This window comes from Pempheris klunzingeri, chromosome 3 (assembly GCF_042242105.1).
Source record: "Pempheris klunzingeri isolate RE-2024b chromosome 3, fPemKlu1.hap1, whole genome shotgun sequence".
Classification (NCBI taxonomy): domain Eukaryota; kingdom Metazoa; phylum Chordata; class Actinopteri; order Acropomatiformes; family Pempheridae; genus Pempheris; species Pempheris klunzingeri.
In genome coordinates, this window is record NC_092014.1 from 1,625,489 (window position 1) to 1,651,318 (window position 25,830).

Genomic DNA, 25,830 nt, shown 5'->3' on the forward strand with positions numbered 1-25,830 from the left:
CCCCCGCTCCAAATCAGTAATTGATTTTAAGAGGAAGATAAATGATCTCTTTTGTGGCCGCCGGCTTTGAAATGAGGTGTATCTAGGAAACTCCCAGCGGATTGGGAGAACACATCCATTGAGGGGGCCAACTGGAGCGTGAGGGGGAACTAATCTCTCCATTTAAGAGTTCGGAGCAGATTTACGTAAATCGCCTTTTTTTTTTTCTCCCCCCACCACCACCACCGTTTCCTCAGTCAGATTCCAGGGGACGAGTTGGATCAGAGCTCTGAAGGCTGAAGACACACAAAATATCAGGAGGAGACACAATGCTGCTAACATGAGATGGAAAATGACCAAAACACACAACAGAACAGGAGCACACAACTACTAAAAAGGGTAAAACACGTAGAACATATTAAAAGGTGTAAAAAAAACAAGAGAAACAAAATAACCAGAAAGTATAATAACTAAAAAAGAGGCAAAAAATAGACCTAAAAATGGATGTAAAACAACAAAAGAGAGGTGAAACAACGGAAACGACACGTAAAACTACGTTAAAAAAAGTAAAACAACCAGAAAGGAAAGTATAAAGAATAAAAAAAGACTGAAAAAAGGCATAAAACAACAAAAATAGACCTAAAACACCTCAAAACAGAAGTAAAAACAACTAAAAATGTGTAAAACAGCAAACCAAACTACTACAACTAAACTAAAAAAGCAATAAACATCATGTGTGCAAGGATTGAATTATATATATTATTTTTATTTTTAATCTTGTAATGTGTTATCATCTATCTGATAATAAAATTATAAATAAAATATAACAAAAAAACAAAACTAGAAAGAAAAGTACAACAACTAAACTAAACTAGAACTAAAAAGAGACGTAAAGTAGGAAACACTGTGTTCGCTGCCTGGACTGACGTCTGGCTTTTATTTTGAAACATCGGAGATAATACTGAGCCTTACTGGTGGAGGAATGAAATAATAAAGAAATATAAATAAAGAAGTTAACTCTGATTAAAGCTGATAGTTGAGGCACAAAAGGACTTTTATTTTATAGTTCAGTTTCTTTTGCTTGCTGCAGAATAAACTGTGCTGCTGTTTGTTCTCACTGGTGTAAAACTGTTTCCTTCTAATGCTTTTATGGTGTCGCTTCAGCTAGTTTTGCTCCTGTGAAGCACGTTTAGGCTCGTTTCAGAACATTTTAAAGCTCCTTTAGTTGTTTATGAGGCTCTTAATGGCTGCTGACACTTTGTGGTTCGATATTCCTTCAAATCAGTTTGAGCCACACCCTCCAGATGAAGTTTATCATTATTACTGTTTAGGATTAAGAGATTAAGTGTGTTTGAGGTTTTTATAGGTTGATTCAGTAGTTAGATGGGAAACAGAGGAGCTGTTGGTGTTTACAAGCCACACTGAGAACATTTAAGCGTCATTATTCTCTGTGAAAGACTTCCTGACGGACATTTCTCCCTCAACGTTTTCAGACCCTGCAGACGTCTATCGGCAGCTTCACTTTGGCGTGTCGTGGTGGGAAGTACTGAATGAAGAGTTTACCGACAGTGCCGGCTAAACTTTTAATAATTACACAACCAAATCACATCACTACGGTGGCCGGGAGGTGCAAAACAATTTTACAATACGAGAAACACTTTTACAAAGCTGGAGACAAATTTACAAGTAACTTTTAACCAGAAAGGGAATGTACCAACTGTCGAGTAGAACCGGAAGTGATAAGGAGTTCATGGTGACCCACGATGGACGGCAGTCAAGCGGTCTTTTGCCCGTTTTGTGGCGAACATATGAGCCGATTAACGTGGTACATTCCCTTTCCGGTTGAAAAAGTTACTTGTAAATTTGTCTCTGCGTTTGTAAAAGTGTTTCACGTCTTGTAAATTTGTTTTCTCAAATGTAAATTTGTCTCAGGACTTGTAAATGTGTTATGGCAATGTCATTTTGTTTTCTGATTTGTACAAATGTTTTCTAAAATGTAAATTTGTCTCCAGCTTTGTAAAAATGTTTCTCGTATTGTAAAATTGTTTTGCACCTCCCGGCCACCGTACATCACCCTTTCCTACCAACCTCTTTCTGGGATTTTATTTTGAAAAATTCCAGGAATTAGTAAAAAAGTAATGAATCTGTAAAGTGAATTTATACATTTTATGCACTAATCTCATGTTTTTAGCACAGAGTCATAACCTCAGACTCCAGCCTGCAGATAAAAGTAAAAAATAGACATTTTCCCTCTGACATTTGGTGCAAGACATCTAAACTGGGACGTCCACCTGCACAGGTGAGGGAGGAGAACCTGCCCTGTGCACCGACAGCAGCACGGCGAGCCAAAACCACCGCGTGTCAACAAATAAAATACTTTGACAAAGCCAGGACCAAACTTGCTTCACTTTTTTTATTATTTTAGAAGTGGGAGGTTTGTGGGGCTCGAGGGGAGATAGACGTCTATGAAAAAAGACAAACACACACAGTGTGAAAAGTGAAACAGTACAAGTCCTTTCCTCTAAAACAGTATATTATGCAGAAGGCAGCAGCAGAGCACTTGTAACGACTTGTCTCTCGTCCTCCGGGAGTCCACGGTAAACAGCGCTCGGTCACGTGACCTCTGCCCGCCATTTTTCAGAGCTTCAACCTCCTGAAAAATGTTTTTTTTGGACGCGCCAAAGGAACGCCTCCGGGAAATACAGACATCAGCTTCATGTGTTCAGCTGCTGGAGGGGAGAGAGGAGGGGAGAGAGGAGGGGAAGGAGGAGGGGAGGGATGCCCCGCTGGTGTCAAAACGTCCACTTTAAGGCTTCCGTAGTTGTAGTCCGGAGGGTTAAATCTGACATTCTGGTCTGCTGACGTCACCTGAGATGATCAAATCCAGAGACGCCACGTCGACGCTCGATTCTGGAAAAACTCCCGAGTGTCTTGGGTGAGGAGACGCAGCTGTTTGTTGTTCCAGGATCTCCGTCTGCCGCTTCAGCTGTTTGGATCGGAGTCACAGAGGCGGCAGTCAGGTGTTTCCTCATCAAGGCCTCGTACAGTAGAGGCCCAGAGGGGTGGTGGCGCTGGTCGGAGGGGGGGGAGGGAGGGTGGAGGAGGGCGGGTGAGGAGGCGTGGGGTCCCGCTCCACGCCTGCCGGGGAGGTTTTGCAGACCGGCTGATGGAGTCCTGCAGAGAAAGGCCAAGCCGACATGTCAACAGGAAGTAAACCTTCACAGGAGACACAGGAGCAGTTACTAATTACTGCAGCTAGCATGCTAACCGCTAACTCAGTGTCCTTCAGTGCACCAGGTGCTGATGGAACCAAAGTCAAACTGGTATCGACCATATTGATCCAACTTTATAGTTTATGTTTGTAATGAAACAGTTTGGTCTGAGCTGCTCTGTATGGAGAACGTCTGGAGATCACACTGTTATGAACTGGCGCTCTATAAATAAAGATGTGTGTTTGTGTGTGTGTGTGTGTGTGTGTGCATGTGTGTGTGTGTGTGTGCGTGTGTGTGTGTGTGTGTGCGCGTGTGGGTGTGTGTGTGTGTGTGTGTGTGTGTGTGTGTGTGCGCGTGTGGGTGTGTGTGTGTGTGCGCGTGTGGGTGTGTGTGTGTGTGTGTGTGTGTGTGTGTGTGTGTGTGTGTGCGTGTGTGTGTGCGTGTGTGTGTGTGTGTGCGCGTGTGGGTGTGTGTGTGTGTGTGCGCGTGTGGGTGTGTGTGTGTGTGTGTGCGCGTGTGTGTGTGTGTGCGCGTGTGGGTGTGTGTGTGCGTGTGTGTGTGTGTGTGTGTGTGTGCGCGTGTGGGTGTGTGTGTGTGTGCGCGTGTGGGTGTGTGTGTGTGTGCGTGTGTGTGTGCGTGTGTGTGTGTGTGTGCGCGCGTGTGGGTGTGTGTGTGTGTGCGCGTGTGGGTGTGTGTGTGTGTGTGTGTGCGCGTGTGGGTGTGTGTGTGTGTGCGCGTGTGGGTGTGTGTGTGTGTGCGTGTGTGCGCGTGTGGGTGTGTGTGTGTGTGCGTGTGTGTGTGTGTGTGTGTGTGTGTGTGCGCGTGTGTGTGTGTGTGTGTGTGTGTGTGTGTGTGTGTGTGTGTGTGCGCGTGTGTGTGTGTGTGCGCGTGTGGGTGTGTGTGTGTGTGTGTGTGTGTGTGTGTGCGTGTGTGTGTGTGTGTGTGTGTGTGTGTGTGTGTGTGTGTGTGTGTGTGTGTGTGTGTGTGTGTGTGTGTTGGCTGACAGGTGTATTGTTCCCTGAGAAAGAAGGGAAGACTCTTTAATTGTCTTTGGTCTGAGTGATGTTGCCCCCCCCCTCTAACTCCTCTACACTTCCTCTCTACACACCAACATCCTCTTAATCCCCCCCACCCCCCCCACCCCCCCCCCCCCAGCCTAATAATGAAAACTGCTTACAGAGTAATTGGACTGAGTGTAATCAAATAAAGAGATGAGAGCGTTGTGCGTCTCCCACTAATGATCAGCTCGTTAGACAGAGTGAGGAGAGGATCTCAGAGGATTAATTGACCTTTAAATCAGATGGAAATGGCTTTAATTAGTGAGGGGGGGGCGGTGATGGGATGATGGGATGAGGGGGGTGTTTTGACATTGTGTTGTGCTCCTTAAAGGGATCACACTGCATGCACACGTTCAACGAGAGTTTTTAATGAAGCCAAACGATCCGTCTGCAGCAACACGGACGAGAAGTGTTCAGAGGCAGTTCATCCGTCTCAGCAGTAAACTGTCCTCAGATCAGCTTTGGCCTCCGTTAGTCTGAACCATCTGTAGATACACTATATTTATTTATATATATATATATATATATTATATTATATATATTATATTATATATATTTATTTATGTGTGTGTGTTTCTGTTGTTTTACTGCAGCGCTCTGTGTTCAGCTTCACTGTTTCTACTTCATGTGCAGCAGCTGAGACTGAAACTGATGTGATGGGATTCTATTCAGACCTTTTACTACAGTACAAGTACTAATACCACCGTGTACAAGTACTAATACCACTGTGTACAAGTACTAATACCGCCGTGTACAAGTACTAACACCGCCGTGTACCAGTATGTACACGGCGGTGTTCTTTCCCCCCTGGTTGTGCTGCATCTTACATTTCTTTACATTTTGGTGAAGCAGCACAACAAAAATCACCCTGTTTTTGCCACCAGCAGCAAAAACAGGACAACAGCTAAAGTTATTATCATATCTGACTGGATGCCGCTGGAATTAATCAGTGGGGAAAAAAAAGAAAGTGTTTTGGTGAACTATCCCTTTAAAGGGTGGACTGGTGTTACTCACGGCGGCTTCCTAGGACGCGGGGCGGCTCCTCTGGCTGCAGGGCGGCGGCGGCAGTGCTACATGTAGTGCCACTGTCCCTCCACGCCCATCCCCATCCCCACGCCGCCCATCGCACCTGCGGGGGAAACACACACACACACACACACACACACACACACACACACACACACACACACACACACACACACACACACACACACACACACACTCAGCTCAGAGATCATCATTTTAACTGTTTCTAAAAATCTAATAATTCTAAATTCTACTTGCAGCTTTTCTGTGTGTGTGTGTGTGTGTGTGTGTGTGTGTGTGTGTGTGTGTGTGTGTGTGTGTGTGTGTGTGTGTGTGTACCAGGTGGTCTGATTCCCATGTGTGTCTGTCCGTCCATAACGAAGCCTCCCATTGGCTGACCATCTGGGCCGTACGGTCCCGGCTGGCTCACTGTGGACACACGGGGGGAGATCACTCTTTTTAATTATCTCGCTGCCTGCTGTCCCACAGTGATGACATCACACTCACACCGCCACTACGGCGGCGGCGGCGGCGGCGGCGGCGGCGGCGGCGGCGGCGGCGGCGGCGGACGGGTCGACAGCTGCCGTCTATCACATGACGATGAAGAGCTCGGCCCCTCGTTAGAGCTCGGCCCTCGAGGCGTCTGTCTGTCCGACACCTCCTGGACATGTTGGTGACCTCTGACCTCTGACCTCATCATATCGTCATGTTATGACTGTGTTACTGTGCATGTTGTGCCGCGGCCTTTTGTCCGAGCTGCTGCAGACAGTTAGGACCGTTTCACACACCTGATCTACGACCTCTGACCTTTTGACCCACTCCACAGAGCAAACTGTTCACATCAGGCCTGTTGTAAAGGGGGGGGGGGTGAATACTTCTTCCTCTGAGCCTCAGAGCTCCATTGTTAAAAACACACACACACACACACACACACACACACACACACACCGTCCTGCTGCCCCAAATGTGGATTAATCCGCTGCTTAAAGTAGTTCCCAACAATTGTGCATCTCCTCCTGTTTGTTTGATAAAAACGTCTTTTAGGAGATAACTGTGTCTGTTGTGTCTTCAGGGTGTTTTAACTTTTCACCTGGAAAACTGTCAGTCACACAGGGCCGATCGATAACGTTAGCTTCCTGGCTAGCATAACGTTAGCTTTGTAGCTAGCATAACGTTAGCTTGGTGGCTAACAGCTGAGCCAAAGGGATCTACGAGCTGAGGGACTAGAAATATCTCCTGCTGTCACATCATATCTGCGATCCGTCCTGTTTCCTGGAGTAAAGAGCGGCGCTTCCATTGGATAAGAAGCTAGCAGTTGTTCCAGATATTAGTCAGACCCTCAGGTGTCACCAGGTAAACCGAGTCATGGCTGCGAAAAACGTCTGGTTGCAAAACTTTTTCTTTTTTTTTGGCAAATGAATTAACAAAAGTAATAATGAACTATTTTAGAAATAATCATGATGACCATAGAGTTTTATTTTCCCGATCCTTTAGAGGTGATCCGCAGTGATCAGCTGTGATCAGCAGTGATCAGCAGTGATCAGCTCTGACAGTTTTCCACTGTTGAAAAAGTCGTCATTCCACTCAAATATTAATTCATTCTCCAAAGATGGCCTCCCATGACTGTTACCCGGTTATTTATCACGTTCTCATATAAACACACTCATGTTTTCTCTGCACTTATTTATGAGCTTATTTTCCTTGTTTTTCTTCATGCATCTCATCTTTGGAGGGAGGAGAAGAGGAAGAGGAGGAGGAGGAGGAGGAGGAGGAGGAGGAGGAGGTCATTAATCAGTGATGAGACGACTTTAGATAAAATGTATTTATCCTCTTGGGGAAATGATCTTACTGAAGTTTCTCTTTAAGGGGAAGTGAGAGAAGTTTTTCCACATTCCCAGGATTCAGGTCTTTAACAGTTTCTCATCGCCGTCATTCAGCGGCCTGTCGATGCTTTTGTGTGGAAGTCAGCGCCGAGGTTAATGCTAACAAAGCTCAGGGGCCAAAAGGCTAGCGGTGCTTTAGCCCCGCTTTGGCCCGGCTCCTATTTGTTTTAATCCCAGGTTAAAATGTTCAATGGAGTGGTCAGTCAAAGCGATTAGCGTCTTTGTCTGGAGCTAATCCTGCTGGGGTTTAGAGGCTATTCAGTCCTGGAGTTTAAGCCTCTCTGTTCGCTTTAACACACCGAGGAGCCGAGAGAGCCAAAGACACAGTGAGGGGGGGGGTCCACTGTGCTTCTCAATGTGTTCACTGCTCATATTCAGGCCGAGTGTGTTTACACACACATTAGGATCCCACTTATGGTCGGATCAGGTGTTTGGAGGCATGAAGATGGTTCCATCCACGGACATGAAACTCCTCATCGGGTTCAAATGTTGGAACAACTGAAGTAATGATGGTCCACGTGCTGACGTCTTCATCTTCTAGGTTTGATTTGCTGTTTCAGACACAAACGATCAGACAAAATCTTTCAGATCTCAGATGTCAGACCTTCCACACCAACGAGTTTCTTCCCCGATCACGATATTATCTTGTTTATTTAAACGTCAACACGACAGACTCGGAGAAAACTCCGTCCTCTCTCTCGTCCTCTCGCTCCATCTTTCAGTAAATGTGTGTGAAGTCAGTTGCCGTTTGTTTAGATTCGGCTCCCTTTGTGACGTCATAAGGGGATCTGTTGGTCATGTGACCTCCTCCCAGTAGCATTAAGACGTCGAATGCCAAAAAAAAAGCTCACAGATTGTTTCTGATCCTCTGAAACGGAGCGTTCGGGCGTTCAGAGTCTGCAGCAGCCAAACCACGTAAACCTGCTTCAGACGGACGTCCAAATAGGAGCAGGAACTTTAAAATGAGCAGGATAGGAGAAGATAGAGTGATAGGAGTGAGGAGAGAAGCACGTTCTGTTCTGCATTAAACTGTTGCCCATCTTTGGAAGAATATAAAATATTATTATCAGTGATCGGATTTGCGTAAACCAGGACGAGAGGTGAACATGAGGAATAGAAACTCACCTGCTCTGTTGGACTGGTCGATCATGGGCTGAACGATCCGCCGCCGCGCGTTGATGAACCTGATGAGAAGAGGAGGGAGGAGGAAGAGGAGGAGGAGGAAGAGGAGGGAAGAACACACGGTGACAGTGTACAGATCATTACATCACGTCAGTGTTCAGACTTGGTGTGTGCTCACAGAGGAGAAGCTCTGATTCACTGAGCGGCCTCGAACGCCTCATGATGATCTCAGTAAGATTGGAGAAGAAAAAGGTTCAAATACACAACAAACTAAATAAAACTGCCTCCATGTGCTTCGTTATTAGTCTTTGTAAGCTTCCAGCGTCCACGTCTGTGAGCACAGTCATAAAGAGCACTTCATCCTGACACAATATTCAGAAAACTCTGCAAAATGAGGAGGGAAAGATCGAAACAACAGAAGTTCTACGGTGTTCTCTAAGAACCACCTCCCTGATGAGAGAGCGATGTGTACAGCACTTTGGTTCTAGTGAAATTCTGATTTCTGTGTTTGCAGCTGAATCCCCTGCTGACCGGCCGTTGTCCTTCCCAGCAGAGTAAACACACTGTTCTTCCACAGGTAGCTCAGGTGTTGAGATGAGGTCAGACGTCCCTCCATCAGCCCCACGACAGAGGGGGGCATTAACACTCAGCTGGTTAACACAGCGGAGGACAGAGCGCCGCCGCTTTCATACCCGTCCTCACTGCGCTCGTGAAAGCCATCACCGCGGTATGCGTGGCCTATGACCTGGCACCTTCTGTGACCCCCGCCTCCCCCCCACCGCCCTCCCTTAACTCCCCATATCCCCCCCCTGCCGCCTCCCCCTCCGCCCTCAGAGGAGCGCTCTGGTCTTCCTCAGCTTAAAGCCCTCTGAGCCGTCCGTCGACCCCTCCTGACCCGCCCCGGAGAGAAAGCTCTGTGGTCCCCCCACTTGATTTATGTCCTCTACAACCACCTCCCTCCTCACCCTCACCCTCACCCTCACCCTCACCCTCACCCCACCTCCTCACCCCCGGGTGGGAAGGTTCCATTTCAACCTTTTCGGAAAAGAGGGAGGAGAGGGTGGGTTAAAAAGAAAAAAAGAAAAGTGGGGGACGACCCTGTTTCCTTTTCAGGAAAACAAAAGCCACAGCAGGCTTTTCAGGGAGTGAGGAGGAGGAGGAGGAGGAGGAGGAGGAGGAGGAGGAGGAGGAGGAAGAATGTTTAGAGGAGAGTGAAGGAGGATCTGCAGCAGCTCCAACAGGAAGCTGAACTGTGAAATATTTGGCTGATAACACTCAACACTGTGACGTAGACAACCATCTTCTAAAATACACAAAGGACTTAGAAAATATTCCTGCTGTTTCCTGGAATAAAGTACAGATTTAACACAGAACTGGAGAGAAGCTACCAAATGTTGAGGATTTATTCTGTCACACTCGCCGGATCGTCCAGTTCACAATAACTCTCAGTACAAAACAGACTAAAGAATGAAAAACTAAAGCCTTTATTCTGAAAGAGAGATGAAATATGAAAGACCTGCATCCTGTCCTGCACACACCACACCTGGACTACATCAGGACTACATCAGGACTACATCAGGACTACACCTGGACTACACCTGGACTACATCAGGACTACATCAGGACTACACCTGGACTATATCAGGACTACACCTGGACCATATCAGGACTACACCTGGACTATATCAGGACTACACCTGGACCATATCAGGACCACACCTGGACTATATCAGGACTACACCTGGACTATATCAGGACCACACCTGGACTATATCAGGACCACACCTGGACTATATCAGGACTAAACCTGGACTACATCAGGACCACACCTGGACTATATCAGGACCACACCTGGACTACATCAGGACCACACCTGGACCATATCAGGACCACACCTGGACTATATCAGGACTATATCAGGACCACACCTGGACTGCACTGGACCACATTAGGACCACACCTGGACTACATCAGGACCACACCTGGACCACATTAGGACCACACCTGGACTACACCTGGACTAAACCTGGACTATATCAGGACCACACCTGGACCACACCTGGACTACATTAGGACCACACCTGGACTACATCAGGACCACACCTGGACTACAACTGGACCACACCTGGACTACAACTGGACTAAACCTGGACCACACCTGGACTACAACTGGACTAAACCTGGACAACACCTGGACTACAACTGGACCACACCTGGACTACAACTGGACTAAACCTGGACCACACCTGGACTACAACTGGACTACAACTGGACTAAACCTGGACTAAACCTGGACTACATCAGGACCACACCTGGACCACACCGGTAGCCTAGCGCTCTGTGAGCACAGTAACACTACACCAACTATTTTACCTTGAGAAAGTTACAGGTAACCATGGAAACAAAAGGGCTTGTGAGAGGGAAACAAGTGAAATATATACTTCTATTTTTATCCTCATGGTTTTATAATTGTTTTAAATAGTATTCAGCCACACGTCAATTATCTAACCACCAGTGTTTTCATCAGATAATAACAGGACAACAAATAAAAATGTAAAAAACCAACAGGACATTTGTCAAAGACTTAATAAAACACAAAATAAATACAGAACCAATCAAAGAAGATCTCCTGATCCACTTTTTAGCCATAAAGCTTCACCTATTCATGACCTCTTCACACCGTGAAACTGAGTTTACAGCTGTCAACCCCTAAACACACACACACACACACACACACACCATAGCCCCCCCCCATATGCTTCCACAACACTGAGGCTCATTCTTCGGCAGCCAGACGCCCCATAAACTGCCCCGTCACAAAGTTTGGTTTCATGGAAAAATATTCTTCAGTCATGTTGTGTGGGTATTTTAACTGCAGCAGTGAGGGCATGTCTGCAGTGTGAGGACATTCTGCCTCGTCTTCACAATTTCAAGGGACTGTTTGAATGTTGAGACTTGGATTTAAGGTTAAAGGGTTAACTCTGCTGTTATATCGCTCTCTTCAAACACACCAAACTCCATTGACAAAAACAGTAATTTAACCTTGGAGAACACGGGAGTTGCTGGTCTACCGCTGCCTCGATCGGTTGGTTAGTTTGCGTTATTGTGTGTTACATAACTATTGTGTTGGATCTGAATTAACCCTTTAAAACACCAAAATCATACAATAACACAAACAAACTGTCCGATTGAGGCAGCAGCTCCTGTGTCCTGCAAGGTAAAATCCCTGTTTTAGTGAATGCAGTCTGGTGTGTGTGCAGAGAGCGATATAACGGCTGTTTGTGGTTAAACCAAAAGGATCTTCCAGGTCTCTCTCTGTAGGGATCCTTTCCATGATGCTGTCACACACTTAGAATAACACTCTGAGCCTGTCAGTGGATCAAACAAGCTCTTTTAGTGGACCTACTGTGATCAGGTGCAGTTGTCCCAAGATGGCTGCATGTAAATGGGAATATTAATTTTCATTAGCCATGTAAACACCTTAGTAGGAATATTGTTTTTCTTTTGGAACGAGGACACAAACCAGAATATTTTGTGTTTGTTAGTGTTTGTCGAGTGTTAATCAAGAGTGTAAATTCATAAAATAGATGTCAACACTAAGTTTGATTAAAAAAATGTCGAAAGTTAAATCTCACCTAAAAATAGGAAAAACAACTAAGTGGAAATGTAAAATACAAAATAAAAAGCACAATATATATGAACATATACAAGAACAATGCTGCTAGTGGATAATGTGTCCTTAAAAGTATAGAAAAACAAACCCACTCCACCAGAGCAAAAGTAAATAAAACAGTCGACAGGGAGAGAAAAGAACCACGAAGGCGCCGAGTTCAAGTCCAGTTTACTGTCAGCCGGCCGGTGAAAACACGCCGATTCATCAAAAAGCAGCAAAGGAGTCTTTCCTGACAAGGTGCTAAGCCCCGCCCACCCCAGGTGTCACTCTCAGGTCAGCCTCCGTCTCCACAAACACAAACACAAAGGTTCACTATTAACTATTAACTATAAAACAAACTTAGAACAACAGGAAAACCAAAAACTTCAGAGTTCGATCTGTTCGGAGAAGAAACGGAGGGAAGGACAGACGAGGAGAAGAGAAGAAGAGACAAAATAAGAAGAAGGGGAGGAAGAGGAGAGGAGACGGGAGGAGAGGGGAGGAAAGAAGGAAAGGAGACAAAGAGCAAGGAAAAGAAAGAAGGAGAACAACAGAAACAGCATTGACTAACGATGCCAGAAGATTCCAGAAGACTCCAGAAGACCCCAGAGGCCCCAGAAGACTCCAGAGGCCCCAGAAGACCCCAGAGGCCCCAGAAGACTCCAGAAGACTCCAGAGGCCCCAGAAGACTCCAGAGGCCCCAGAAGACTCCAGAGGCCCCAGAAGACCCCAGAGGCCCCAGAAGACTCCAGAGGCCCCAGAAGACCCCAGAGGCCCCAGAAGACCCCAGAGGCCCCAGAAGACTCCAGAAGACTCCAAAGACTCCAGATGCCTCAGAAGACCCCAGAGGCCCCAGAAGACTCCAGAGGCCCCAGAAGACCCCAGAGGCCCCAGAAGACTCCAGAAGACTCCAAAGACTCCAGATGCCTCAGAAGACTCCAGAAGACTCCAGAGGCCCCAGAAGACTCCAGAAGACTCCAGAGGCCCCAGAAGACTCCAGACGCTCCAGAGACTCTAGAGGCTTCAGAGGCTCCAGAGACTGCAGGAGGCTTCACAGGCTCCAGAAGCCTCGGTGTAACACAACCTGCCGTCTCCAGCTGACGTCTGAACTTCAGATTGGTGTTTACAGAAAACCGAGCAGGTTGTTTCGGTTTCTTGGAGGACGAGAACAACGAATCGTGCTCACAGGTGACGAGACTGAAGCAGTGGAGAGAGTCAGTCTGTGTTTATTATTTCTATCTGATCTAAATCTAATGACGAGCACAGCTGTTGAAAACATTCCTGCTCTCAGGTCTGTCTGTAACTTAACGCTGCTGTGATGCAAATGACACAAAATCACACGTCCGTCCGTCGTTCTATGCAAATCCCTCGTTTGGTTCAGACTGACCGACCGACCGACTCCATCCAAGTGCGGCTTTATTTCCTTTTTCCATGCAGGCAAATCAGCTGCTGAGCGACGCAGGTGTTCGGTTTGTTCGCAGGTGAACAGACGACGGCGACGTCTGAGATGTTGACTCATCGTTTATTTATGATTAGAAGCACGTTAAAGCTTTTTATGGGAGTTTTTAGACGAGAAAATTCACGTCTGAGCTCATCCTAGATCCTACAAAAACACCTGAGGAGAGGAGGAAGAGGGGGAGGAGATGAGGAGAGGAGACAAGGAAACGAAACAATGTGCAGAGATAAGGAGAGGAGAGGAAACAAGGAAAGGAAGGAGATGAGGAGAGGAGACAAAGAAAGGAAAGGAGGAGCAGAGAAGAGGAGAGGAAACAAAGAAAGGAAAGAAGCAAAGGAGATGAGGAGAGGAAACAAGGAAAGGAAAGAAGGAGCAGAGGAGAGGAAACAAGGAGAGGAGATAAAGAGAAGAGAAAAGATTTATTTATTTCTAATAATATTTATATTTTCCTGCCTGAAATAACAATAATGATAAAATAAAGGACACTCTCACACACACTCTCACACACACACACTCACACACTCACACACACACACACACACACACACACAAACACACACACACACACACAGTTGGTCTCTTTAACCACATCGCCATGGCGCCGTGGGAGGACGCCATCTTTCTATTCACACACGTGTTCATATCTTCCCTCCTGTTGCTGCCGTCACACCTCACGTCCCGTATCTCTTTATCTGTTAGATTCTACGAACATCTCTTCTCCCGACTTCGACCGGCGGCACGACAAACATCCTGAATCCAAACCAGATGATCTCCTGGAGCTTCAGGTGCAGCTAAAGCCTCCTGCCGTCCTGGGAAACGGCTCCTAATGGCTAAAAGTTGCTTTTCAGTTTAGGTGAAGTAAACGGTGTGAAATCCCAGCAGCAAAACCTGCCGACAGGTGTCCACCTCCACCCGCCAATTAACTCTCCAATTAACGAGGGGGGGTATTTGGAGACGAGGCAGCCCCACAGGAATTAATCATTCTAATCATTAGCCCCAGGTTGCCTCAGGGGTGGTGGTGGTGGTGGTGGTGGTGGTGTGGGGGGGGGGGGGTGGCTTCCCTAACACAACAAACACCAGCGCCGCCGACTCACCAGTTGTTGACCTGCAGGATGGTGAGGCCGGTGTCCTGAGCCAGCTGCTTCTTCTGCTCCTCCGACGGGTACGGGTGCTGCAGAGGGCCAAAACACACACACACACGTTAACACACAGTGAAACATCACAGGACTCTTCTTCTTCTTCTTCTTCTTCTTCTTCTTCTTGGCAGCGTGAGCCTCAAAGCTGCTAATTAGCGTTAGCGAAGGGAGGCGGGGCCAGAGCTATTAGGGGAATATGAAATGGAGCATAATTAATGAGAAGAAATGGTGAGCCAATTAGAGAGGGAAGCCAAGTGGAGAGAGGGCCCTGTTAATTAGACTGTGTGTGTGTGTGTGTGTGTGTGTGTGTGACTGTGTGTGTGTGTGTGTGTGTGACTGTGTGTGTGTGTGTGTGACTGTGTGTGTGTGTGTGTGTGTGTGACTGTGTGTGTGTGTGTGTGTGTGTGTGTGACTGTGTGTGTGTGTGTGTGACTGTGTGACTGTGTGTGTGTGTGTGTGACTGTGTGTGTGTGTGTGTGTGTGTGTGTGTGTGTGTGTATGTGTGTGTGTTTGTCTGTGTGTGTGTGTGTGTGTTCAAGCTTGTTTCTCTAACAGAGTATTGGAACAGGCCCGAGGCTGCACAGCTCCGTCCCTCGAGTGTGTGTGTGTGTGTGTGTGTGTGTTATACATGTATGCTGACGTGTGTGTTTGTGTCGTCATGATTGTGTGTGTGTGTGTACAGATGTATTGATCTGTACAGGTAGTATATCGGGGTGTGTATGCTCTTGTCTTTCTGTCTTTGTGAGGACTTTTCTTAGTTTTAATCTAAATTTGAGCTGAAGTGATCGGTTGATTGATCGACTCGTAAGATCAACTACGGGCTCAGACCCCGGGATCCCCAAACCAACCAATCACAGCTCTTTCTTTCACGGCCTGCGTGCGAACATCGGGAACGTAAGCAAAAAATGGCGTCCGGTGCGGTTTGTTCGATTCCGGCTGTGTTGTGTGTTAAGAAGCCAAAGAGAGAAAAGAGCGGCGCCTCAACATCACCGAAACGCATCGTGGAATTTGTTGTACTCGGCAAGAAAAAGTAAAACAAGTCGGACACTTTTATTTTCATTGCGTGCGTCGGGTCAGACTGTTATTGGACGCAGTGTCGCCCCCTGTGGCCACACGCTGTAACTACAGCCGTGTTTTTGATCCTTCGGCTGTTCGTCGTCATTTGAACGTCACATTTGTTCCTTTTTCTTTTGAATTGTTCTTTTTTTAAGTTTCACCACCTGTAGTCGTTTCTTTGTTTGTTCGGCCGTAGTAACTTAACTCCCAACAGAGACCTCCGCCCACCCTCTCTGACCGTCAATGGCTCAGTCACCGTCGTATTAACTAATTTGGTGATAGATAGTGACCGAACAGACAAAATTAATTTAATCATATATATACTATACATACTGCTATTTATGAGTATTTACATTGTTCCTATTTTATTGTTCTAGTTTATTTCTTTACTCTTTTTACTGCAATTTAATGAAATTCCTTGTTTGCTTGTACAAACTTGGCCAATAAAGGTGATTCAGATTCAGCTGTTTCCACCCGGTCTGGTTACGCAGTAAAAATGAGTTCTCCATTGGCCTGATGTGGGTGTAAACGGCTGAGCGGTTTAGTTTCAGGACTTTCACCCCTGAGAAAAGGGTTGAATCCTGCAGTAAATTACATTAATTCAACTGTTAACTTACATATTTCCGTTTTCTTTTATTATTATCAGTTTTCAGTTGCAGGTTGGTTAGGTTTAGGAGACGATGGTGTTAGAATAACAGCACAAATACAAAAATATAAAAGTACATTAAACACAAATCATACTCTCTGCAGCGTCCACCTGCAAATTGCATTTGCCTAAAAATAATCATTAGATGAGAAAATGCCAGGAACATTAACAACTTAGCAGAAAGTGCTTTGTATCTGCATGTCCTCTGTGATGTGGTATCGAGCCATCTGTCGTTACTCTATCAGCTCTAATTAAACTAAATGGGACTGGAAAGGAGAGAAAAGTTCATGTGAAGCTTGGCCAAGCTACGCAGCGCTGTGAATAATAAATAAGGTTTCACTGCAACAGCTGACAGCGAGCGGAGACGTTTCCTCATCTGCTGACTGAAACCAGCTGCTGCAGATCCTCCGCGGCACGTCGCTGCCCGTCCGTGACCCAGATAGCAGCGCTTTCAGGAGCTATTTTCACACCGATGTAACACGCAACGCTGCTAAAGTTCAGACTCATTAAACTCTGCAGAAAGGACTGGACACATGGCGGAGACACATGTTTCCTGCGGCCGAATCGTCCAAAATAACTCAAGAACGGGAAGCAGGAGCGAAGCACAGTGTGTTTTCATTTTGGGAACCTTTCTGCATTTCAGATGGAAATATTTGGCCTCGTGCAGGAAGCAGTTGGCATGAACGAGTGATTTAAGGGAACTAATTTTCTCTACGGTTTCGGCAAAATTGATCCAGGCCTGCCTGCAGGACAAGTCACGTGCAAATACTTTCTCTCCAGTGGGAAAAACTGGAAATACACGAGACAATGAAGTCGGAGGTAAAACGACAGTTTCTGTCAATGGAGTCTGGTGGCTTTGATGAGAGCAAGGTTCAGTTCTGTCGAAAAAAAAGGCAATAAAGACGTGAAAATATTCTAAACACAGCTAACACAGCTTTAATGAGACTTTGTTTTTGGCGCCTAAAATTCCTGCAGGCCGACCGCCATCTACTGTAAGTTAATACACCGACAACGGAGAAGGACCTCAGGCGAACTCTCTTGAAAAAAGTCTGAACTATCCCTTTAACGACATATGTAAACGTTTAAGTGACAAAAACACCAAAAGGGTTTTTTTTTTGCAGTTTTTCAATTGTGATCAAGATTTACGTTTCTTTTCATCCTCTGTGATACTAAACTGATTCTTCTCGGGGGCTTTTGGTTCGACACAAGGAGCCTTTGGAAGAGTGAACTCACTTCAGATGGAAATATTTGGGCTCGTGCAGGAACTGCTCCGCACGGACGAGTGATTTGAGAGACCTTATTTTCTCTCGAGTTTCAAAAAAATAAAAAGTTGACCCAGACTTTTAGTCCAAGTCACGTAGAAACACTGATGTGTCCACAGAGGGAGAAACCAGAACAGATACATGAGAACTTTATAGTCTTAATCTGGCGAAGTTGTTCGGATATAAAACCGATGTCTTTCCGTTTTAACGGCCTTCTTGTCATCTGGCCTCAGTAAAAAATATTTCTTCTTTGCTTCTCTGTCACGACACGAGCAAGACCAGAGCGAATCAGACGATGACGGAGGGCTCAGTGCCTAAACCTAACCAATCAGACGCAGGGATGTTCGCTGAGGTGTTAAAACATTAAAGTGTTCATGTCTTCTCTTTTATGCAGTCTATGGTTCTCAGTTGCCCCCCCCCCCCTCCCCCTATGCACAGGACGCCTCCTGACTGGGGGGGTTCAGGGTTAGTTTGCTCTCCAGCGGGTGAAAGCAAACCCCAGATAATCATTCTCACTTTGGAGCAAGCTTTGTCCGCTTGGCGATTTAACTTATTTCTCAGCGCTACGTCCTCCATTTTTGTGGCGCCATCTTGGATGTGCGGTTACATTATGTGACGTGGTCTCTAACGGCCGGGGGCTTCACACCCAGAAACATCCCAAACACAGAGAGGGATTGTTTTTGTTGAGTCTAAAGTAAATAAGTAAGTAAGTAAAGGGTCTGAATGCTTCTTCTGCCACTGTTAATAACTCAAATCCTCAATCAATCAGTCACAATGAGACGTTATCTGAACCTAAATCTGACTGAAAATCTCTAATAAACACAAAGAAATCCAAACCAGAAAAATGCAGGACTTCAAATACTTCCTCCCTCTCTGGTCTGAGGCGACAGAGCGGAGCAACAATGACCTCGTACAGATATTAGTGGAAGAAGAACTGATAGAAATACAGCAACACTACAATGTAGTGATAGAAAACTGTTACACTTAAATACACTTAAAGTAGAAAAGTCCTCTTTAGCCCACTTCAATGGTGATCGTTTACTTCAATTATTTATATGAATAAGGAGTAAATTAGCAAAGATGTTAAGTTAAACTGTAGTTTGGAAATAAAAGTAGGTTAGATTCAACTTTACTGTCATTACACCTGTACAGTACAAGGCAATGAATGCAGTTCGGCACCTAACTAGAAGTGCAATTAGTAGCAAGTGCAAAAATATATAAGGAGCATGTACAGAATATACAGAGTGAGGTGCTATATACAGATTAGTGCTATGAACATGTGTGCTAGTAGATTTATGGTTATATGGATGAATGAATGAATGAATGAATATAGACATGATATACAGGTTGTTTAAATATAATATACAGATTAGATTAAGAGTGGAACATGTGAAATATGAAACTTAAATGTCTCCTTTAGCTTCATGAGAGACAGAGGAGGACGAGTGATGAGCACAAAGAAGCTGAGCAAATACAAATACACATAAAGCAGACGGATTTACTCCAAGAATCAACCAGCCAATCAGACGGCCTGCAGCCGCCAGGCCCCGCTGTGTTTCCCCTCTGATCTGATAGCAGGTAATTGGCCTAAAGTGCATCTAATTTGCCACAAAGAACGATAATCGTGCGGCCGTTTCAACACACTCTCAGAGGACGAGCTTCAATCGTCCTGCCGATGATTTAATCGGAAACACGACGGTTGAGCCGAAGATTGTTTCGACCAGAGCAGCAACAAGTGTTTTCATCCTCCTGCAGCAGCAGCTCATCGCTACGGAAGCCCACAGGGGTCAGTATGACAGTTATAATCTAAACTCGAAAATGAAAATCATTTCCCGTGCATGTCTGTGTATGTGAGCAAAGAAGGAAAATACAATTATCCAATTAGCGTTTTCACTTTCAGCGACGTGGCCGTTCGATGGGCGCGTTAAAGGGAAAAACTTAATTGGCATTTAATTTCCACACACGGCTGCACAGTGGACAATATTCAACTGTTAATGTTCACAATGTGACCTGATTTTACATTTATGTAAGACAGAAATATATAACGGAGCAGCCAGCCCCACAAAAAGCCCCCAAAATAACAGAATCTATTTATTTTATTTATTTTTCACTTGCAAACTACTTTGGTAGGTTCAGGAAAAGATGATGGTTTGGGCTCAAATAATGTGTTTAATGTAAATACACTGAATACAAAATCTAGTCTTTCAAACATAAATAAAAAAATAAATAAATGTCTCCTTTGTCTTCTCCCTCTGTGTTACGACGTGGTTTCAGTTTTAAATGTCAATGTTGTGGTTATTTGTGCACAATTAAAGTGAAACGGGTTATTTATTTATTTATTTTTTAAAGGTGTGAGGGACTGTGGGAGGACGTGGTGTAAAATATATAAATATAGATATATTCAGGTATACAAAATGTAAAACTTGGATCCGTAAATGTGTTTGTATTTGTACAAATCACCGTACATCCGTTCAAATGTGAATGTATAAGACACACGTGGACTCCTACAGTTCATCAGTACCAGTGTCGGTGTATCCAGACATCCAGAGTTTAAAAACACAGACTCGTCCACCGACGGAGAGTGAAGACACATGGCTCAGGGCCGGTCCGTCCTCCCGGGCTAAATCCAGAGTTTCCACTCAGGGTTTTAATCTGGAGCCACCTGCTCATTATGAAATTATAATCCTGTTAGCAGGGAGCAGCAGCAGCTCAGACCGCCTCACCGCTCGCAGCCTGGACCGGCACCAAACTGGAGCGGCTGCTCTGGGATCAGTTTTACCGTCTGTCTGAGAGCAGATCTGAGTTCATCACCACAAGATGCTGCAGTCTGACAGAGGAAACGGTGTTTGCCAACACACCACCAGGTCCACATCCACACTTTACACTCAGGTAAAGACCAGCAGGAGCAGCTCAGTGACGTCTACAGTCAAAAACCAAATCACAGCACGGCGGCCAGGCAGCCAACGGGGGTGCTGCCCTGAAGCTGTGGGCGGATGGACACGGTGTTGTTCATCAGGAAATAGTCCCTCGAAATCAAGTGGCCGAGATACGGCTCGTTAATCCGGGAGCTTCAGAGGTGTTGGTAGGTGTGTTTCTGACGTTTGGGCGGAGCCAGGCTAGCTGTTTCCACCCGCTTCCAGTGTTTATGCTAAGCTAGGCTAACCATGTCCTGCCTCCTGCTCTGTACTCAACACAGACATGACATTAATACTGACTGAGCGATTGGTTGGTTGGTTGTCTGACTAATGAAGGACATTTTCTGCTGTTTTTACTTCTCTTTTGAGGCGTTTTATGTATTTTTTGTTGCTTTACATCTATTTTTAGTCGATTTAGGTCTATTTTTTGTTGTTTTATGCTTCTTTTGTTTAAGTTATTTTTAGTCTTCTAAGTTATTCTTTATACTTTTCTTTCTGGTTGTTTTGCTTCTCTTGTTTTTTCACGTCACGGTAATTAAGACTAGATAGATAGATAGACAGTATAACACACACAAGATTAAAAAAATGATATATAAAATTCAATCAACTGTAGTTTGGTTTACACCTATTTTTGTAGTTTTTTTGCTGTTTTACATATTTTTTGTTGTTTTTACTTCTCTTTTCTGTTGCTTTACGTCTATTTTCTGTTGTTTTATGTCTCTTCTCTTCGTTCGTATCGTTACAGCAGCACCCATGACGAAACACTACAGTTAAATAAAATACACAGTGAGGAAAAATAAAGCACCGCCACTGGAAGAAGGAATGAAGGAACGAACACAACAGTAATGCGTCTTTCTTCCTGAACATGTTTTCCAGACAGCTCGAGTCGTTCCCTCCATCTGTCCGCCGATCGGCTTCGCCTCCTCGCTTCATTATCTGACGGACGCTCATTTACGCTGTCAGGCTAGAGAGGCTGCTCCGTGATGTATGTGACCACATGCTGGACATTTTTCTGTGGAAGTGTGTGTGTGTGTGTGTGTGTGTGTGTGTGGTTGGAGGCTGGGGGAGAGAGGTCAATAAAGGCGACCCCCACAGAGAGCCGGGCCCTGGGGTCCCTGGGGGGCCTGTCACAGAGGTAATGGATGATGTTTTCACTGCAGTGAGGGAGCCAAAGAACAGCCGTCCTCACACTGCGGGGAAATGAACGTCTGATCACAGAGGCCGTCACTTCTAACCAAACCCAGAGAGGCCTGATCACACTGCAGCCCTCAGAGTCCGCACAGATTTAAGTCAGGGAAAACCTGAAAAGTTCAATCGAAACTCCTCCGATCTGAATCTTTGACTACTGAAGTCTGTGTGAGTGTGTTTCTGACTCTCAGAGACTGTTAGCTGCTCCAAAAACCTTTTTTTTGTGCCTGGAACCTTTAACAGAACCAAAGTTTACAGGAAAGTTAACTCTTGAATATGATATATGAGACATCAGATTTAGAAACTCACACAGTCCCAAAAACATGTTTGCTCTTGGCAGCTCACCAGATAGTCCCCGGAGCTAAATCAGGACCTACGTGTTCCCTTAAAGGGCCCCAGAAAGACTTTTTTGGGCAAAATCTAGAGCAGGTAATAAACACAGCATTTCATGTCATACTAGCAAAATGAATCCGAGCTTCCTCTAGAAGTAGATGGTGGCGTAGCGACGGCCTGCAGGGCCAGTCGGCAAACCGTCGGTGGCAGGCTAACGGCTAGCACAGGAAGGTTTTTTTCCCCTTGCTTCCCGTTGCTTTTCAGTCACCATCACGGTCGCAGTAGCTCTTCAGGTGAACTCCAAGTCACCTGCTGTTGGACCAGAAGCTTATTTCTGGCAACGTGACGTCAAAACGGCAAAAACAGGCTGTAATAACTTTCTCTGTTTTGGATTCTTGGGGTTTTTGCAGCTTGTTGTTCGTTGTTTTTTGTCAAAGTTCAAACAGATTTACTTCACCAACGCGAGCGAATTTGCTGATTGGAGCAATTTCAGTGAAATTAATGAATTTTCACCACATTTTTGTCCTTAAAGCTGCGTCCTCTCTAGTGTCCACTGACACCTAACAACAGTCTGAGTGGATGGAAGTCAATGAGAGAACTGAGTTTAGCTAGTTTACAATCTTCCTCAACACAGCAGGATGTTTATTTAGTAAATTATGGTCTATAATCTATGGTCCCAATAGATCAGGCTTTAGGGCGGGGCTGCTTTACGATTGACAAGTCGCGACCATGGCGACCAATCAGTATAGTGGCGTGGCAGCGTGCATCCCTGCTGCCGTTTAAATAGACATTAGCTTGTTTGTGGGTGTTTTCGTTGTAAAAAGCTAATGCAAATTACGGATGCACCTCGCTAACCAAGCTAGCTAGTTAGCTCTTTTCTCCAAATGGGGTCACATCTGCCTCAAAGAAAACACAAACAAGATGGCGACGCCCAAAATGCCAAACTCGAGGCTCCAGAACGACGAACGCCTGCAGACGGCGGCTTCGTCTACACAGTTTAAGTGTCTACGTTTCTGCTGCTGAGTTCTCTGCTGACCTCGTTTTGTTCCCGCCGTAACGCCCCAACTGTTCGCTGGCTTCATTTCATCTTGCTTTCGTGTTTAAAGAGCTAAAAAGATCATTTTAACATCATGGGCAAATTATTTATGTGTGTTTTGTGTTATCGTTCTGTGTTATTTTGAATTTTTGTGACCACAAATCATCTCAGTCTGTTTTTGTTGCTGATAATTAAAGATGTTTAATTCCAAATCGATTGGAAAGAAACTAAAACAGAGACGCCGCCGCAGCAGAAGGTCGAAGGAATCACAAAAGCTGCATTCACATTTGAATTTTTCGAACTGAGTTTGAAGGTGGAGCATGTAAACACAATCACCACCATGTTTAATGATCTCCATTTGTTCAGCCCGTGGCGCCACAGCTCCAGTTATGATGACGGACGGAGAGTCGGAGGAGACGCCGGGACCAGACTGGAGTGATGGTGGATTTCTCACTGGTGGCGTTTGATGTCTGATGGCGTTATTGGAGCGAGACTTCCTGTATGCTCACGGTTCTGGTGTGGTGGTGGTGGTGTTGGGGGGGAGGGGGGGGGGGTATCGCTGGGTGGCGGCAGGCGGCTGAACACGTGTTGGTGCCTGTGGGTCCCCGTGGCCTCGCCATCACCCACATCTGCAACTCAGTGGCTGTAAACAGCCGCTGATGGATGGATGGAGGTGTCTCGGTGCCCTCTGACCCCTGATGGTTGGAGGGCAGGGGGTGGCGAGGTCAGCGCCGGGGCTTCCTGCTAACTCATCTGTCCCGCCCGGCTCAGGAGGCCCATTCCTCAGCCGGCCGACGGGCCAGCGGGCTCAAGCCCTCCTCTGTAATTGCGGCGCTCGCTTTGAAGTTTGGGAGTCGCTCCTCCCGTCTCCTCGTAGCGACGGTGCAGTGTTTGTGCGCTCTGCCGTCGCCGTGCTGAGAAGCACTCGGACGTGCAAAGTCTTTCCAGCTGTTTTGATGGAGTCACATGTGTAATTTGTAAGCCAAAGCAGCTCTTTAATGAGTCGGGCGACTGTAAACAAATGGTAGCGAACGCAAACCTTCCCCCACCTGTTAGTGCTCGGGTTTGTAAAAAAGTCATTAAAGGAGGCAAATAACATCTGTGAGCGAGGGAGGGGGTAAATTACACACTAATTACATTAACAGGGAGGATGCCTTCCAGTTGATTCTTACACGTTTACATGAAACACTTTGTAAAATAAAAACATGAAAAAGCAGTGCGTGTGTGTGTGTGTGTGTGTGTGTGTGTGTGTGTGGTGTAAACAGCTCGGCGGCTTGTGGCTTCGGCTTTTATGAGCTGCGGCTCAGAGGAGGCTGCAGGATTTTGTGTACAACTTCAGGGGAGTCACCCATGAAGCCAGAACACCACACACACACACACACACACACACACACACACACACACACACACACACACACACAGCAGACACAAAGATTTAAAAAAAAACAAACTGCTGGATTATGAGTAAAATTTGCAAATTGATCTTTTTTTAAAATTTTTTTATTTTTAATGAACGTTTTCCACATGTTGCCTTTTCAACTTTTCCATTGGTGCTTGGTTACCATGGTTACCAGGTCCAGCAGCAGACCAACAACAAAACCGTTATTATTAAAAGAATCATTACTTTACTATTAGCGCGCGCACACACACACACACACACACACACACACACACACACACACACACACTTTACTGCTGTGTTTACCAACCAGCAGATTCTGAGGTGAAATATAAAGCGTCTGATTCACTGGAGGAGAGCGAGCCTGAAGAAATGTGACTTCCACACAGCGAGAGGTGAAGTGAAGTGAAGTGAAGTTGGAGGAGTTTACAGAAGAAGAAGGAGCAGAGCGGAGAACTTCACCTGCCTGTCGGCCACAGAGCGGCGTGAGCGTGGCTACGATCACAGAGAACGAGTGAAAACTGTGAAGCCAAAGAGGAGGAGAACCACTGATGCTGTGCTTTAGGATCCTGATTTATGACAAATCATCTTTAAAGACATTAAAGAGTTTATCCTCCACATGTCTCAGGCTTTACAGACTCTATAGATTAAACACAAGATAAGATAAGATAAGATAAGATAAGATAAGATAAGATAAGATAAGATAAGATAAGATAAGATAAGATAAGATAAGATAAGATAAGATAAGATAAGATAAGATAAGATAAGATAAGATTCCTCAGACTCGTCGTAACATTTAGCTTCACTGATAAATATCCCAGCAGTTTAGTTCCAGTCGCTCTGAGATGTTTCATCGTTCTCGTTAACTGACAGAAACGATGGAGGCAAACAGCAGCAGCAGGTTTTCCAGCTCGTGTCTCTTTATATCTGCCTCCATGTTGTTTCTGATTCCTGCTTTAAGTGTACAGTTGCCCTTCACACAACCTTAACCTCCAACAGCTCGTGCCTTTTCCCCTCCCTCTCTCTCCTCCCTCTCTCTCCCCCCTCTCTCTCTCCCAGGTACCAGCGCTCCCTCCCCCTCCCACCGCTCTCCTAACCTCCCATCTGCTGCAGGACTCGCCGTCCTCCAGGTTCAGCTACGAGTCCTGGCAGCGGCCCCGACCCCCGCCGAGCAGGGACCGATTTAGCCTCTGCATGTTTGGAGGCAGGCGGAGGGTGGAGGGAGGGGGTGGGTGGTGGTGGTGGGGGGGGGGTGTTCGGTCGTTCTGCTGGCCTCGGCCAAAGCTATGAGTCAGTCACGGCTGGGATTTCCAGCACCGAGCCGGTCTCCTCCCACCTTTTACTGGACGACTCATTCCAGCCTCACGCTCATAAAGAAGTCTGATTTCTCTTCTGACGTTCTCACGATTTATTTATGATGCTGATAGACAGAAAGATATTAATATAAAGCTCAGTGGGAATAACTCTAATC

General features: G+C 45.8%; 1 protein-coding gene across 1 annotated transcript in view; it reads right to left on the bottom strand.

Moving 5' to 3' along the window:
* Window positions 1-2,411: 2,411 nt before the first annotated feature.
* LOC139223628 (homeobox protein Meis1-like) overlaps window positions 2,412-25,830 on the bottom strand; it is a 48,796-nt gene continuing 25,377 nt past the window's right edge. The window contains exons 9-13 of the mRNA XM_070855597.1: window positions 14,483-14,559; window positions 8,284-8,342; window positions 5,615-5,704; window positions 5,264-5,378; window positions 2,412-3,153 (exon numbers count right to left, since the gene is read on the bottom strand). Coding sequence (XP_070711698.1) covers window positions 5,320-5,378; window positions 5,615-5,704; window positions 8,284-8,342; window positions 14,483-14,559 — 285 coding nt within the window. The 3' untranslated portion in view covers window positions 2,412-3,153; window positions 5,264-5,319. The remainder of the gene's footprint in view (window positions 3,154-5,263; window positions 5,379-5,614; window positions 5,705-8,283; window positions 8,343-14,482; window positions 14,560-25,830) is intronic.